The sequence below is a fragment of the Pectinophora gossypiella genome, chromosome 27 (assembly GCF_024362695.1).
Source record: "Pectinophora gossypiella chromosome 27, ilPecGoss1.1, whole genome shotgun sequence".
Taxonomy (NCBI): Eukaryota; Metazoa; Arthropoda; class Insecta; order Lepidoptera; family Gelechiidae; genus Pectinophora; species Pectinophora gossypiella.
This window is the reverse complement of record NC_065430.1, coordinates 3,039,882-3,055,497: the sequence shown is the minus strand read 5'-3', so window position 1 is coordinate 3,055,497 and position 15,616 is coordinate 3,039,882. Positions and strand designations below refer to the sequence as shown.

The 15,616-nt window shown below is 42.5% G+C and overlaps 1 protein-coding gene across 1 annotated transcript in view; it reads left to right on the top strand.

Moving 5' to 3' along the window:
* LOC126379031 (protein slit) overlaps window positions 1-15,616 on the top strand; it is a 158,586-nt gene that overhangs the window by 136,377 nt on the left and 6,593 nt on the right. Inside the window, exons 20-31 of the mRNA XM_050027619.1 lie at window positions 308-437; window positions 1,568-1,745; window positions 2,648-2,757; window positions 4,682-4,851; window positions 6,749-6,962; window positions 8,045-8,184; window positions 8,608-8,777; window positions 11,236-11,409; window positions 12,177-12,252; window positions 12,874-12,975; window positions 14,076-14,208; window positions 14,794-15,017. Coding sequence (XP_049883576.1) covers window positions 308-437; window positions 1,568-1,745; window positions 2,648-2,757; window positions 4,682-4,851; window positions 6,749-6,962; window positions 8,045-8,184; window positions 8,608-8,777; window positions 11,236-11,409; window positions 12,177-12,252; window positions 12,874-12,975; window positions 14,076-14,208; window positions 14,794-15,017 — 1,821 coding nt within the window. The remainder of the gene's footprint in view (window positions 1-307; window positions 438-1,567; window positions 1,746-2,647; window positions 2,758-4,681; window positions 4,852-6,748; window positions 6,963-8,044; window positions 8,185-8,607; window positions 8,778-11,235; window positions 11,410-12,176; window positions 12,253-12,873; window positions 12,976-14,075; window positions 14,209-14,793; window positions 15,018-15,616) is intronic.

Genomic DNA, 15,616 nt, shown 5'->3' with positions numbered 1-15,616 from the left:
TACCAAAAACGTAAAAGGAACAGAAAAATAATAATAATAATATCCCTGACTAACACGGTAAGAACCCGGTGTTATGTGTTTTATGTATAATGTTCAAAGTTTCCGCACTCGTAGCCGAGCCATCTCCACAGTAATCCACTTCTTCCATCGTGTGGGTTGTGAGGTGAATTACCTACCCCATCAACCCTGGTGTCAGGGTTACTATTGAACCGCCAAACGCCCCTGACATGGCTCATGTAACGACTACTTACTTACATCAGTAAGTAGCAGCAGTTCACCAAAAAGTAACCACCACATCCGTCCACAGCGGAAGACAAAGGCTGCCTGTCCCCGGACTACTGCCCAGCCCCGTGCGCGTGCACCGGCACGGTGGTGCGCTGCTCGCGCGCACAGCTCACCGCGCTGCCCGGCAACATACCGCGCCAGACCACCGAGCTGTAAGTAGCTTTATTTGACCTATTTTTACTATTTAACAGCCTCTGTGGTCTAGTGGTTAAAGCGTTAGGCTCACGATCTGGCGGTCCAGGTTCGATTCCCGATGGGGACATCTCGTCGAAATCACTTTGTGAGACTGTCCTCTGTTTCGTAAGGACTTTTCAGGCTTGAATCACCTGATTGTCCGAAAAAGTAAGATGATTCCGTGCTTCGGAGGGCACGTTAGGCCGTTAGTCCCGGCTATTAGCCGTAAAAACACCACCAATCCGCATTGGAGCAGCGTGGTGGAGTATGCTCCATACCCCCTCCGGTTGATTGAGGGGAGGCCTGTGCCCAGCAGTGGGACGTATATAGGCTGTTTATGTAAATTGGCTTCCGTGTGACTTACACGTTACACTTACACCCTGTACGGTCATGAGCATTAATATGTATACACTTTGGTACCATGTCACATTAACTTTTTTGACAAATTGAACTGTAAGTCTCACTATATGTTAGTGCGACAGAGTCCTAAAGTGGGTACATGATATTGCTTATGACTGTACAAGTACATGCAAGTAGCCATACAAGTAGATAAGGTGTTAGTGACACCGTAACAAATACTGAGGAGGATGATTCAGACCATAATTCTGAGTTGATATAAGGTGGATTTTCCTGTCGTAAAATTCATTAAAATTTCCATACTTTTCCGACGGTAAATTCCACTTGATATCAACTCGGAATCATAGTCTGAATCATCCCTCAAAGTTTTCGTTACGATGTCACTAACACCCTTTATTGTTTTTGTTGAACAAATACTGATACTGTAGTCTGGAAAGTCCTTCATTGATTACTCAGAATGCAGTGAGGTGCGTGAGCCCGCCGAACGCGTCTGCGGAGGTTCCCAACCGGTCGGTTACATAAATAGTCCAAGTCAATAGAACATAACCACTGTTTATTTTAAAGTTCACACTATTTCACAAGAAGGATCTTCTATCGTGTGGTGTCAGGGTACTATTGAGCCGCCAAAGGCCCCTGACACTGGGATTCGAACCCGGGATCTCCGGGTCGTAAGCCTAACGCTCTAACCACTAGACCACGGAGGCTGTTCAAAATAAAAATACTTAAATAAATTTTCTGTTTCCGTCTGCAGGTATCTGGAATCGAACGAGATAACAAGCATCTCCCCGGAGCAGATCCGCCACCTGACGCAACTGACGCGGCTGGACCTTTCCAACAACAAGGTCTCCGTGCTCGCCAACAACACCTTCGAGGGACTCCACAAGCTGTCCACCCTCATAGTGAGCTACAACAAGCTGCGATGCGTGCAGGTGAGGCTCTGTGGCTTGTGTGATGACCAGGGTCAGGGTTACAAAGTTGATCTGATCAAAGTCTCTCAAGCATGGTACTCCCGTATATCGTACGTAGGCACTCTTCTCTGTTTTTTTTTTGACGTGACTTATTGTAGATTTGCCGCAGATGGCATTAACTACTTGGCCGGACAAATGGGGAGCGCTGAAGGCTCTCACCCGGATTTATGTTACTCAATGTTGACGTGTGATAATATTTTGATTATTTACCAAATCCCTGCAACCATATCCAAAAGCATAAGATAAGATAAGATAATCGCACACACACACATACAAACACACACACACACACACACACACACACACACACACACACACACACACATACATATACACACAAAGCGCACGAAGCGCGCCGCCGCGCGCGCGCGCGCTTGGTCGGACAAATGGGGAGCGCTGAAGGCTCTCACCCGGTACAACGTTTAAGACAATAGGCCTGAGGGTGCCCAGTTGGGCGCGAACCTCGGCTCAGGGCGTCGTCTGAGATGAAAAATATTTGAAAGAATTAATAATAAGCGATAACAATAAGCGCTGATTGAGGGAAATCGTCGACCACGCCGGCGGAGTCGGTATCGGAGGCCTGAAGTGTTTGGAGTCGCTAGCTGATTGGCTGCCTCTATGGCTAGTAATTGGGTCGTCGGGATGTAAATGCCCCTGACATGGCTCATGTAACGATTACTTACTTACATCAGTAAGTAGTAACCGGGACCAACGGCTTGACGTGCCTTCCGCACGGATCATCTTACTTTCGGACAATCAGGTGATCAGCCAGTAATGTCCTAATCAAACTACGGATCACAAAGTGAGTTTTGTGTATTGTCCTCGCCGGGATTCGACCCCTGACCCCTGCGTCTTTGTTACAGAGAGACGCCCTGAAGGGTCTGACACAGCTGCGCGTGCTATCGCTACACGGGAATAACATCTCCATGCTGGCTGACGGGGTGTTCAGGGACCTGGAGTCCATCTCACATGTGTAAGTACCTCTAGATTCTTCTAATTCTATTAAAATAATTTGGTATATACAGGGTGTTAGTGACATCGTAACGAATACTGAGAGGGATGATTCAGACAATGATTCTGAGTTCATATCAAGTGGAATTTTCCGTCGCAAAATTCATGATTTTTTTTTTTAGTTTTTTAAATTATTTTCAATTCTATACTTTTGCGATGAAAAAATCCACTTGATATTAACTCAGAATAATCAGCTGAATCATCCCCCTCAGTATTCGTTACGATGTCACTTACACCCCGCACAAGTACATACTGTACCCATACAAGTAGGTATGGGTGTTAGTGACACCGTAACGAATACTGAGGGGGATGATTCAGACCATGATTCTGAGTAGATATCAAGTGGAATTTTCAGTCGGAAAATTCATGAAAATTTTCGTTTTTTTTTTAAGTTATTTTCTGTTCCATACTTTTGCGACGGAAAATTCCACTTGATATCATCTCAGAATCATGGTCCCAATCATCCCTCAAAGTTTTCGTTACGATGTCACTAACACCCTGTATTATAATGTGTTTACGATGTGCTCGATCGTTCCATGAAATGGTCGTATTTCATGAAATAGAATATCATTCGTTGGCCACAACAACAAGGTACAGTACTTGTACAGTACTACCTACCAGTACAGTACAGGTCGTCAACACAAAGAACATTTTTTTTTTAATTTATTTTGTTCAAAACGACTAGAGAGAGAGAGAAGTATGTTTATGGTGCAAGTGACAGAGAAAGAAATAATGCGAGAAGCGAATGAAAATTGCTCCCTCGTTACAATAATATCGTAACATTACGTTACATCTTTAGAACCCAAGTATAAATTCTTTAAAGTACGTTTACATGTTTTTATGTTAGTAAGTATGTCCGTTTGTTTGTCTTTAGGTAACTTATTCAATATATCGTGTAATATGTATTTCCACGTCCTCATGCCATATGCGTTATTAGTTTTAGGTAGTTTGTAGGTAGGCAGGTTGCATAAGTTACGAATATTAAACTCTATAACTCTATAAGTAGTGATCTTTTGGGAGGAGCTCGGTGGCGCAGCGGTAAACGCGCTCGGTCTGCGATTGTTGAAGTTAAGCAACTTTCGCAAAGGCCGGTCATAGGATGGGTGACCACAAAAGAAAAGTTTTCATCTCGAGCTCCTCCTTGCTTCGGAAGGCACGTTAAGCCGTTGGTCCCGGCTGCATTAGCAGTCGTTAATAACCACCAATCCGCACTGGGCCCGCGTGGTGGTTTAAGGCCCGATCTCCCTATCCATCCATAGGGAAGGCCCGTGCTGTAGCGGACACAACTAGTTGGCCACCTAGTTCCGCTCACATGCAACAGATGGCGCCACATTCAATAATGCAGTCTTCAACCAGTCGTGAAACGCGGTATCGAAGTTTACACAGCAAGACGCATATATACAACTTCCAACACAACACTGTCGGATCGTCGATCCCTAGTCACACTACCAACTTGTGGCTAGCGGGGTAGTGTGATATTTATTTATTATAACAATTATAATTATGTGTATTATTATTATGTAGTTTATGTAGTCGAAAGTGTATTTTTTTATGTACAAGTATTCCTATGCTGCACTATCCCGCTATATTACATAATATTCAATATCTCCTATACTTAAAGGTTGTCTGGAAGAGATTGCTACTTAGCAATAAGGCCGCCTATTGTACTAATTCTATTTCTCTTTTGTTTTGTATTTTGTTTTTTCCTGTTTGTGCAATAAAGTATTTGTTATGTTATGCTCAGTTCGGTACCCCGAAAACATCCTTTGGCGGCAGCACACCCTTGCCGCCAAACGTGCCCCAGCAGTGGGGACGTTAATGGGCTGGTGATGATGAAACATGTTTAATGTGCGATTTAAGTATATAATTTTAAACCTCTCTTCCAGTGCTCTCGGCTCGAACCCCCTCTACTGCGACTGCAACGCCCGCTGGCTCTCCGAATGGGTGAAGAGTGCTGGGGAGTACGTGGAACCGGGAATCGCTCGATGTTCAGAACCCGCCCCAATGCGAGACAAACTCATATTGAGCACGCAGTCCTCCGCGTTTGTATGCAGAGGTAAGTGCTTTGGTTCGGATTACAACCCTTTTACAAATAATATATTAGATCTAGATGACTTTGTTTTGTTTGTGTTGTTTGTTTGTTGTTACATACATACATACATAAACTCACGCCTATTTCCCACCGGGGTAAGCAGAGACTATAGAATTCCATTTGCTTCGATCCTGACACACTTCTCTTGCTTCCTCCACATTCATCAATCGCTTCATACACGCACGCCGGTTCAGAGTAGATCGTATTGAACCTTTTCTAAGGACATCTCCAATTTGGTCATCATAAGTCCTTCTCGGTCTTCCTCTGCCAGCCCTACCATCAACTTTCGCTTTATATACCGCTTTTGCAATCCTATTGTTTGTTGTTACTTTGTTATTATGCGCAGTGTAATGTGCATTAGTGCAAACCTTTTTGATTTTATCAATTTGCTATCTGCCAGAAACTATAATTTTCTGTGTTTACCATAAGATGCTACTGTGTTAATTATAGCTGTTGTTTCTCCACGGTACTGAAAAGTATCGGCGTCCGAATGACGTAATATACGATCCCGACGACCCGATTACCCTAGCCATAGAGGCAGCCAATCAGCTCGCGACACCAAACACTTCAGGACCCCGATACCGACCCCGCCGGCGTGGTCGACGAGTTCCCTCATTCAGCGCTTATCGCTATCGACCCACTAGGGTCGATTAATCCTTTCAAATATTTTTCCTCTCAGACAACGCCCTGAGCCGAGGTTCGCGCCCAACTGGGCACCCTCAGACGTGTTGTCTTAAACGTTGTACCGGGTGAGAGCCTTCAGCGCTCCCCATTTGTCCGGCCAAGCAGTTAATGCCATCTGCGGCAATCCTACAATAAGTCACGTCAAAAAACAAACAAGGATTCGTCCGGAATAGGCTTGTTATAAGATTAGGGTTGCCTAGTGATGTTCCGAATATCCGTATCCGTATCCGCGGATATCCGAGATAAAAGAAAAATCCGTATCCGTAACCGTGTCCGTTACTTTTCACGCGGATCTTTTACGGATCTTTTTCAGGTGATTTAGTAGAATTATTAAATAAAAAACTATAAAATTCCACAGTGGCCCCGATTCCTGCAGACACCGCCTAATTTTATTTAAAGTTATATCCGTCATTTTCATATCCGTCGAAAAGGAAAGGGACGGATGATTCACAGCTCTTAATTTTAGGAAGAATGAGTAAATGAATGTGTCGGGTTATTGACAGATGTAAAATTTTTAGACGGTTGGTTTAGATTTGTGCTTAAAATTGACGTGTGTTCCATAAATTTTATGCTTGTCGATTACCCGTCCCTTTCCTTTTCGGCGGATAAGAAAATGACAGACATAACTTAAAATAAAATTAGATGGTATTTACAGGAATTAGCACCAATGTCACACTAAACCATAACCAAAACAAAAGTACTACCCGCGCAATGCAAGTTAAAACGTGTCCTGCCTGAGGTTGAGGCGAGCGAAGACGACTACTATCGTTTCAAGGTCGCGGGCGCCGACACCAATCGAATAATATCGAATAAGAAAATAAAGATCCGTATCCGTATCCGCGGATCTTTACACTAAATATCCATATTCAGATCCGTATCCGCGGATATACATTTTTAACGATCCGACACATCTCTAGTTGCCATCCGTCCGGGTTTCTCCGGATTTGTCCTAGCTTAGAGGGCATCCGGGGAGCGTCCGGGGAAGGTTTCATTTGTAAACCGGGTTTGAAAAAAAAAATAATAATAATTTTGATTTTAATTTTATTTTATTTTTTAAGTGTGTAATTAATTAATGTAATATGGACCATCATGTCTGAAATAAATGATTTTTGATTTGGATTTGATTTGATTTAGTCATTCTTATTTATTTATTTAACCGCACCGTGCCTGCGCACAGGCAACCCCCCGGCGGAAGTGGTGTCGAAGTGCGACCGGTGCTACAACAACCCGTGCGCCAACGGCGGGTCGTGCGCGGCCACGCCGGCGGGGGGCTTCGTGTGCGCGTGCGCGCGCGGCTACCACGGCGACACGTGCCAGCACCACATCGACGCCTGCTACGGCTCGCCCTGCGCCAACGGCGTCTGCAGGGTGCTGGAGGAGGGACGCTTTCAGTGAGTACCTACGACGTCACGGTAGCCTCGAAGAGGTCGTTCCAGAGGCAAGATGATTCAAACATATTTACTTTTCAAAATTGGCTTACAAAGTTAGCGCTTTTTGAACGTCAAAAAATTAAATTACATATTATATAACTAGCTGTAAAACTACTACCACATCGGGATATGTAACGCTGAGGGAAAGACGTGGCCAGAAAACCTCCCAGCACAGGGCCCTAGTCCTACTGTTTCATGTTTTCCTTTCTTTTCACCGTTAACGTGGCGAGATACCTATTTGATTGGCCCGGGTTATACAGGGTGTATTGAGGAGCTCGGTGGCGCAGCGGTAAACGCGCTCGGTCTGCGATTGTTGAAGTTAAGCAACTTTCCCAAAGGCCGGGCATAGGATGGGTGACCACAAAAAAAAAATCTTCTCAAGCTCCTCCGTGCTTCGGAAGGCACGTTAAGCCGTTGGTCCCGGCTACATTAGCAGTCGTTAATAACCACCAATCCGCACTGGGCCCGCGTGATGGTTTAAGGCCCGATCTCCCTATCCATCCATAGGGAAGGCCCGTGCCCCAGCAGTGGGGACGTTAATGGGCTGATGATTATGATACAGGGTGTTAGTGACATCGCAACGAATACTAAGGGGGATGATATCAAGTGGAATTTCCTATCGGAAAATTCATGAAAATTTTTGTATTTTTTTTAGTTTTCAGTTATAAAAGTATGGACTTTTGCGATGGAAAATACCACTTGATATCAACTCAGAATCATGGTCTGAATCATTTCTGAAAGTTTTCGTTACGATGCCACTAACAGTAACTCCACGCTTCGCCAGCTATATAAGTCCCATAACATAACATAAACAGCCTATACACGTCCCACTGCTGGGCACAGGCCTCCCCTCAATCAACCGGAGGGGATATGGAGCATACTCCACCACGCTGCTCCACTGCGGGTTGGTGGAGGTGTTTTTACGGCTAATAGCCGGGGCCAACGGCTTAACGTGCCCTCCGAAGCACGGAATCATCTTACTTTTTCGGACAATAAGTCCCATGTTGGCGATAAAAAAACTAAATAAAATGTACTATCTACAGCTGTTCCTGCCTACCCGGCTACACGGGCGTGCGATGCGAGGTCAACATCGACGACTGCTTGAATAACCGTTGCCTGAACAACGCGACCTGCCTCGACCACCTGGAGGGATACTCCTGCAAGTGCGCTCCTGGGTTTATGGGTTAGTGGACTGTTTAAGGAAATAACTTCGATAGCTAAAGAGAGACGTCAACAAAAAATCATCGGAATAAATTGTACGAATCTCCCAGAGTTAAGAAACACCGGATTTATAAAGTTCCGGACGTACAAAACTTAGATCCCTGATTTACGAAACTCCGAAGTTACAGAACTCCAGAATTACGAAACTTCTGAATTACGAATCTCCCAGAGTTACGAAACACCGGATTTATAAAGCTCCGGAATCACAAAACTTAAAATTCACGAAACCGGAATTATGAAATCCCGGAATCACGAAATCCCGGAATCACGAAATCCCGGAATCACGAAATCCCGGAATCACGAAATCCCGGAATCACGAAATCCCGGAACGCCCCAGTTGTCTAGAGGTGTCTCTGTGATGTAAACGAAAGCATCTGTCCCCCAGGCGAATTCTGCGAGAAGAAGATCCCGTTCTGCACGGCGGAGTTCAACCCGTGCGCGAACGGCGCCGCGTGCACCGATCACGGCAGCCACTACACGTGCAGCTGCCCGCGGGGGTACTCCGGGCAGAACTGCACCGTCAACGCCGACGACTGCATCAACCACATGTGTCAGGTAAGTACTTTATAAAAAAAAGAAAGAAAAAACATATAATGACAGATGGCTTTCATGCTATTGTGCGGAAGAGAGTTGCCTCAATAATGCGGCGTGTGCGCGGGAGCCCCAGTATAGTCCTGAAGGTGTTGTGTGACAGACCTGATTGCCCAATATGGGCATACTGGACGGACCTCCATATTATACGAGTCAAGCCGGGATATGGTGTCCGCCGGTAAAATCGGGTCTGATAAATTTATCATATTTTATTTTTGTTGCTTTTGTTTGTTTTATGTACCTGTTACTAATATTAGGTTTAAGCTATTTTGTACTTACTAACATCTATGGATTTCAAATCCGAAATAAATTATTATTCATTCATTCATTCATAATGGGTGGATATCAAAATGTGCCAAGTTTGGTGGCGATAATTTTTTCGTGACATGATAAAGGATCCTTTGGGATCTTTTTCATGTCGGAACCCAACTTTTCACGAAAAAATAATTTAAAATTTCGCCACGAAACTTTAAATTTTGATATTCACCCTAATACCTATGTCTGTTATACTACTTTGCGGGTTCTGGGCAACAACAAACACCAAATAAGTATTCCAAATGTTTATTTGCGTAAACAATGGTGATTCGGCGGATTGACAAGTAGAAGAGAGAAAAACCGCGGCTGTCAGAACTGATAGCAAATATAAGCTCGGATATAACTCCCGGCAAACTTCTTGAGCATCGAGTGTCGTAGTGGGGGAAAGTTCGCGCACGTACACTTCCGTGCAAAAAAAAATGAACTTTTGATTATTTTCTTAACTTCATTAAAAAAAAACAATTATTAAGTATATTATTTAATTATGTATATAAAACTAAGCTTATCTATATTATTATAGTTTATTAAAACTTATATTATATTATTATACTTACTTAATAAAAAACTAATCGTCAGGTAAGTATGATATTCCTTCCATGAGATTGAAACCAGCAATACCAGAGCTAGTGCTAGGTTTTGGATCTGTAGACCTCGTGCTAGTAACTAATTCTTAAACTTAAAAAAATGAGCAATAACAAAAAAAAATCTAATAAAAGAGCAATAACAAAAACGTGACAGTTTCACTGCACGCAAGTGTATTCGGGAGTCAAAGGGACGAAGACTGATCTACCAATAGCCCGTCGATGCGGTATTCACCCGCCCCCGCGCCCCGTACCGCACCACCAAAGAGATCTAAAATTCGGTTGTGCGCAGTCAAGGTCGATACTCAAGAAGTTTGCCGGGACCTATACACGTTATAACAGTATCCGTATAGGACGCCACATTAACAAACTTTTTACTTAAATAGCAAAACGGCGAAATAATGTAGGTACATACTTACTTACAAAAATAATAACAATAATTTATACAGGATGTTAGTGACATCGTAACGAATACTGAGGAGGATGATGAGATGAGTGGAATTTCCTGTCGGAAAATTCGTGAAAAATTTATTGTTTTTTAAAATTATTTTCAGTTCTATAGATACTTTTGCGATGAAAAATTGCATACTTACTAATAAATAATAATAATTGTTCTGTCTTTATTTAATTGAGTATACTCATACGTATGGTTACCTGTATGTACTTGTACGGGGTAAGTACCTAAGTGACACCGTAACGAATACTGAGGAGGATGATTCAGACTAATCAAGTGGAACTTTCCGTCGCAACATTCATATTTTTTTCTACTCCTCTACTTTAATCTGGCATTTAAATAACCAAAAAGTCTAATATAAGTACATACATAATTAAACTCTTTGAAAAAGTGTACGCTCTATGGCCTATAAAAGCATTGTTTACAAAGTGTAACTGTACTATAATGTCGCCAAAAAAGCATTGTTGTTGTTTTTTTTTTTTTTGACCTGGAAACTGGCACCTTTACTTTGTTTGGTGCCATAGATATACTATAAAAAAAAAGTATACATTTGCCGCCATTTTCCCGCGCGTTGGAAAATAAATTGGAAAATTTTTGTGTTTCGTTTCAAAACACTAAAAAGTATAAAATAAAAAGGAAAAATGGATGAAGAACTATTGATTACCATATCACACAATACCATTCAAAATTTACATCTTCATTTTTATAAATAAAATTTTTCTTTGTATAATTTTTGTTTCATTTAAAATTACGTCGTCGTAGAAAAAGTATTGTATGCAACGTTGTATAACTAGGTCAAAAAATGCTCGTGGCGTCTCTTATTGCGATGTTCGCCAAGGCTCACATCGCAACTCACGCCACTCGCATTTTTTGACCCTTCTTATACAACTGTTGCATAAAATACTATTTTTGTTTCCTTAAATTATTTCCAGTTCCATAGGTACTTTTACGACGGAAAATTCCACTTGATATCAACTCAGAAATCTCAAAATTTTCGTTACGATGTCACTTAAGTACACCTTTTTAATTAATTGTACCTTTCTTTGAAAAAATGTATCCCTGTCCCCCACAGAACGGCGCGACGTGCGTGGACGGGCTGGAGGAGTACAAGTGCGCGTGCGCAGCGGGCTACGCGGGCCGCTACTGCGAGGCGGCGCCGCACGCCGCGCTCGGCACCTCGCCCTGCGCGCACCACGACTGCGTGCACGGCGTGTGCTACCTGCCCGCCGCCGGCCTGGCGCTGCAGGTGAGCCACGCTCTGCACGCCGCCCACTGCTCAGTGGCTGACATAAACAGCCTATATACGTCCCACTGCTGGGCACAGGCCTCCCCTCTATCAACCATGATATTTAAGAATGTTTTGCCTCTACAAACATAAGTTAATTAAGTCAAAATGTAACTTATTATAATAAACGATGACCCCTGACATGGCTCATGTAACGATTACTCACTTACATCGGTAAGTAGTAACCGGGACCAACGGCTTAACGTGCCTTCCGAAGCACGGATCTTCTTACTTTCGGAAAATCAGGTGATCAGCCTGCGATGTCCTAACCAACATAGAGATCACAAAGTGATTTTTGTGATATGTCCCCACCGGGATTCGAACCCGAGGCCTCCGGCTCGTGAGGCCAACGCTCAACCACTGGACCTTTGGCGGCTCAATAATAACCCTGACATCAGGGTTGATGGGGTTGGTATTCCACCTCACAACCCACACGATAAGAAGAAGACTTCAAATAAAATTGTGAGTGCTAGAATCAGTAACTATTCGCCCAAAGCAAACATCTTAAAATGCACATAATAACGGGTTCTTACCGCGTTTAAATGGGGATATGAGACTCCCGATATTTCGACACTGTTGCAAGTGCCATGATCACGGGATGACTGTTATGATAATAACCGCGTAAACTTAAAACAATGTTACATCTTAAAATGCATCTACGAAATGCGCATAGGTCTCAGAATTCCCGCATACAGTGTGATAATTAAAGCACAGTTGTTGTTTCGCAGGACGACATTATGATGGAGCGGCCGCTGCTCTCCACCGCCACCGACTACATGTGCAAGTGTGCGCCGGGGTACTCGGGTAAGTAAAGAGAGAAAAAACATTTATTCAAACACGGCTAACACAAACAAACAAAAGAAATTACAGGAGAACATTTGGTAGAAACTGACTCGGACTGACTGACAAAGACTTACACAGAGTAACTGACATAAACAGTTAGTTTGCCGGTGATTGTCCGAGTTAGTTAGAATCGTTACAAAGTCTCACTGACTGAGAATTGACTAATAAAGACAGACATATACAGTCTTACACAGAGTGACTGAGATAAACAGATAGTTTGCGAGTGTTTGTCTGAGTCAGAATGACTTACAAAGTGTCACTGACTAAGACTTGACTAACACAGACTGACTCACACAGACTTACTTATTTTATTTATTTTTTATTTTATCAAGCGAACTTACTGCCACATTTACAAAGCAATAAATCTTTTAACTAAATAAATGCCATGGGAAAATAGCTACCACAAATGTTAGGAACAATAAAAATATTAGGAATTATACAGACTGACCGACATAGACTAACTTACAAATACTGACTGACAGAGACTTACAGGCACGGAGTGAAAAATCTGATTGATAAAGACTGAACAATTGGTATCCATAAAATGTAAGTCATAATCTGTATGTATGTTTCTCCACTCAGGTCGCCTGTGCGAGTACCTCACATCGCTTACCTTCAGCCACAACGACTCTCTGGTGGAGCTCGAGCCGCTACGCACCATGCCGCAAGCTAATGTTACTCTAGGTAAGTCTCTACGGAGCTTGCAATGTATACGTTTTTACAATAAGATTCCCATTGACATTCAGAATTTGCCTTTCAACAGTTTTAAGACAGTACTTAGTAAAAGGTTATTATAAAGTTAGTGATTATTTAGAAGATATGTATGCATGGGATTAACTGTCTGAGAACTGATATTAGGCAGCTAAATTACTCAATTGTATAAAGAACGTCTAGGGCCCTGTGCCGAGGTTTTTCTTGCAGCTTCTTTTCCCGGCTATACAGGTTGTGAGAATCTGCAGTAGTTTTAGGCGGATGAGACGTTCGTTATGTAAATTGACGATTTAGAGAACTATCTTACCTTCTCAATAAAGATATTTTTTAATTCGAATTTGACACATTAAAAAGAAAATAGCACGAATAGGCCGTCAGAAATCAGATAACAAGATCCATAAGTTTGTAAGTAAAAGCTCATGATTCTTTTACTCATAAAATGTTATGTAATAATTTACCATGGCATGGCACAACTACTTACTTTGATTACTTGTGGCTCTGCCCACCCCATTAGGGGTTACGGGCGTGAGTTTATGTATGTATGTATGTATAAGCATAATTATTATAACCATACTCCGAAGAAAAGTTTTGGCACAACTTTGAACATTTTCGAAACTTACTTTTTCCTTGGCTGCATTTGGTTCATGATTGTGACTTTTTTATATTTTTGACACTATTTCATGCTGTTGGTCATCATTCAGTATACTTTTCGTGTGTAAGATAAACATGCTGGCGGCGTAGGGGTGGCCCGAGAGCCACCCCCGCCGCAACCTAACCTACCGTTATGCCTTGTAAAAATTATGACGAAACACTTATTCTATTAAAGAATTATGGATACCTATTTATATGCTAATCAAATTTATACCAATAAATATTAGTCCAAAAATAAGTTATACCTAACAAACCAGTATTCCTAGATGTTATTATGGGAAAGTACTATTATGCTAAAAAACGTTATGCAAAAAGGATTATGATAATTTAAATTATGCCAAAAACATATGCATTTTAAGAACTACAGTACCACAGTGACCTCTACATACAAAGAACGTATGAACATATGTTTCTTCCCACAGTGTTCAGCACGACTCAAACGCACGGTGTGCTCATGTACTTTGGAGACAACGAGCATCTCGCCGTGGAGCTGTTCAACGGGCGCATACGCATCTCCTACGATGTTGGCAACCATCCCACTTCTACCATGTACAGGTAGGTATAGTAGGTATAGTGGTGCAGGCGATCTTCAATAAAACTTGCTATCAGCGATACAGGGTGTTAGGGACACCGTAACGAACTCTGAAGGGGATAATTCAGACCATGATTCCGAGTTGATATCAAGCGGAATTTACGGTCGCAAAAGTATGTACTTACCTGAAAATAATTTACCTTTTATTAAATAATTTAACTTGATATCAACTCAGAATAATCGTCTGAATCATCCCCCTCAGTATTACTAATGTACTTTTATGGCTACCGGTACATATTTGTATGGAGTGTAAGTGACATCGTAACGAATACTGAGGGGGATGATTCAGCTAATTATTCCGAGTTGATATCAAGTTGAATTTTCCATCGATAAAGTTAAGGATTAAAAATAATTTAAATACACAAAAAAAACATTCATTCTACTTGATATTAACTCAGAATCATGAACTGAATCATCCCCCTCACTAACACCCTGTATACATTCAAATAAATTGTACACAAAATTTTAAGTTGCAATATTGCTTTTTAGATGAATTTGATGCTTCGTCGAGTCCTTTTTAGACTGCCAAATCCGTCTTTACTTTCTAGCTTCGAAATGGTCTCCGATGGGGCGTACCACAAGGCGGAACTTCTAGCTATCAAGAAGAACTTTACTCTTCGCGTGGATGATGGGCCAGCTCGCTCCATCATCAACGAGGGCAGCAGGGAGTACCTACGGCTGGAGAGCGCCGTCTACCTGGGCGGGGTGCCGCACGACGTCGCCGAAAAAGCCTTCGCCAAGTGGCACCTGAGAAACATCACCAGCTTCAAAGGTACTTTTTATTCATCATAACATAATTTAACCTCTGGAATGGATGGATTCTGGTAGGGCTCTAGCTAGAACATCATACATATACGTCCCACTGCTGGGCACAGGCCTCCCCTCAATCAACCGGAGGGGGTATGGAGCATACTCCACCACGCTGCTCCACTGCGGGTTGGTGGAGGTGTTTTTACGGCTAATAGCCGGGACCAACGACTTAACGTGCCTTCCGAAGCACGGAATCATCTTACTTTTTCGGACAATCAGGTGATTCAAGCCTTAAAAGTCCTTGCCAAACAAACGGCTTCCGTGGTCCAGTGGTTGAGCGTTGGGCTCGCGATCCGGAGGTCCTGGGTTCGAATCCCGGAGGGGGTTACACTGGGTGTTAGTGACATCGTAACGAATACTGAGGGGGATGATCCAGACCATGATTCTGAGTTGAAATCAAGTAGAATTTTCCGTCGCAAAATTCAAGTTTTTTTTTAATTAAGTAATTTCAATTCTATACTTTTGCGATCGAAAATTCTACTTGATATTAATTCAAAATCATGGCTTGAATCATCTCTCAAAGTTTTCGTTACAATGTCACTAATACCCTGTATCACAAAA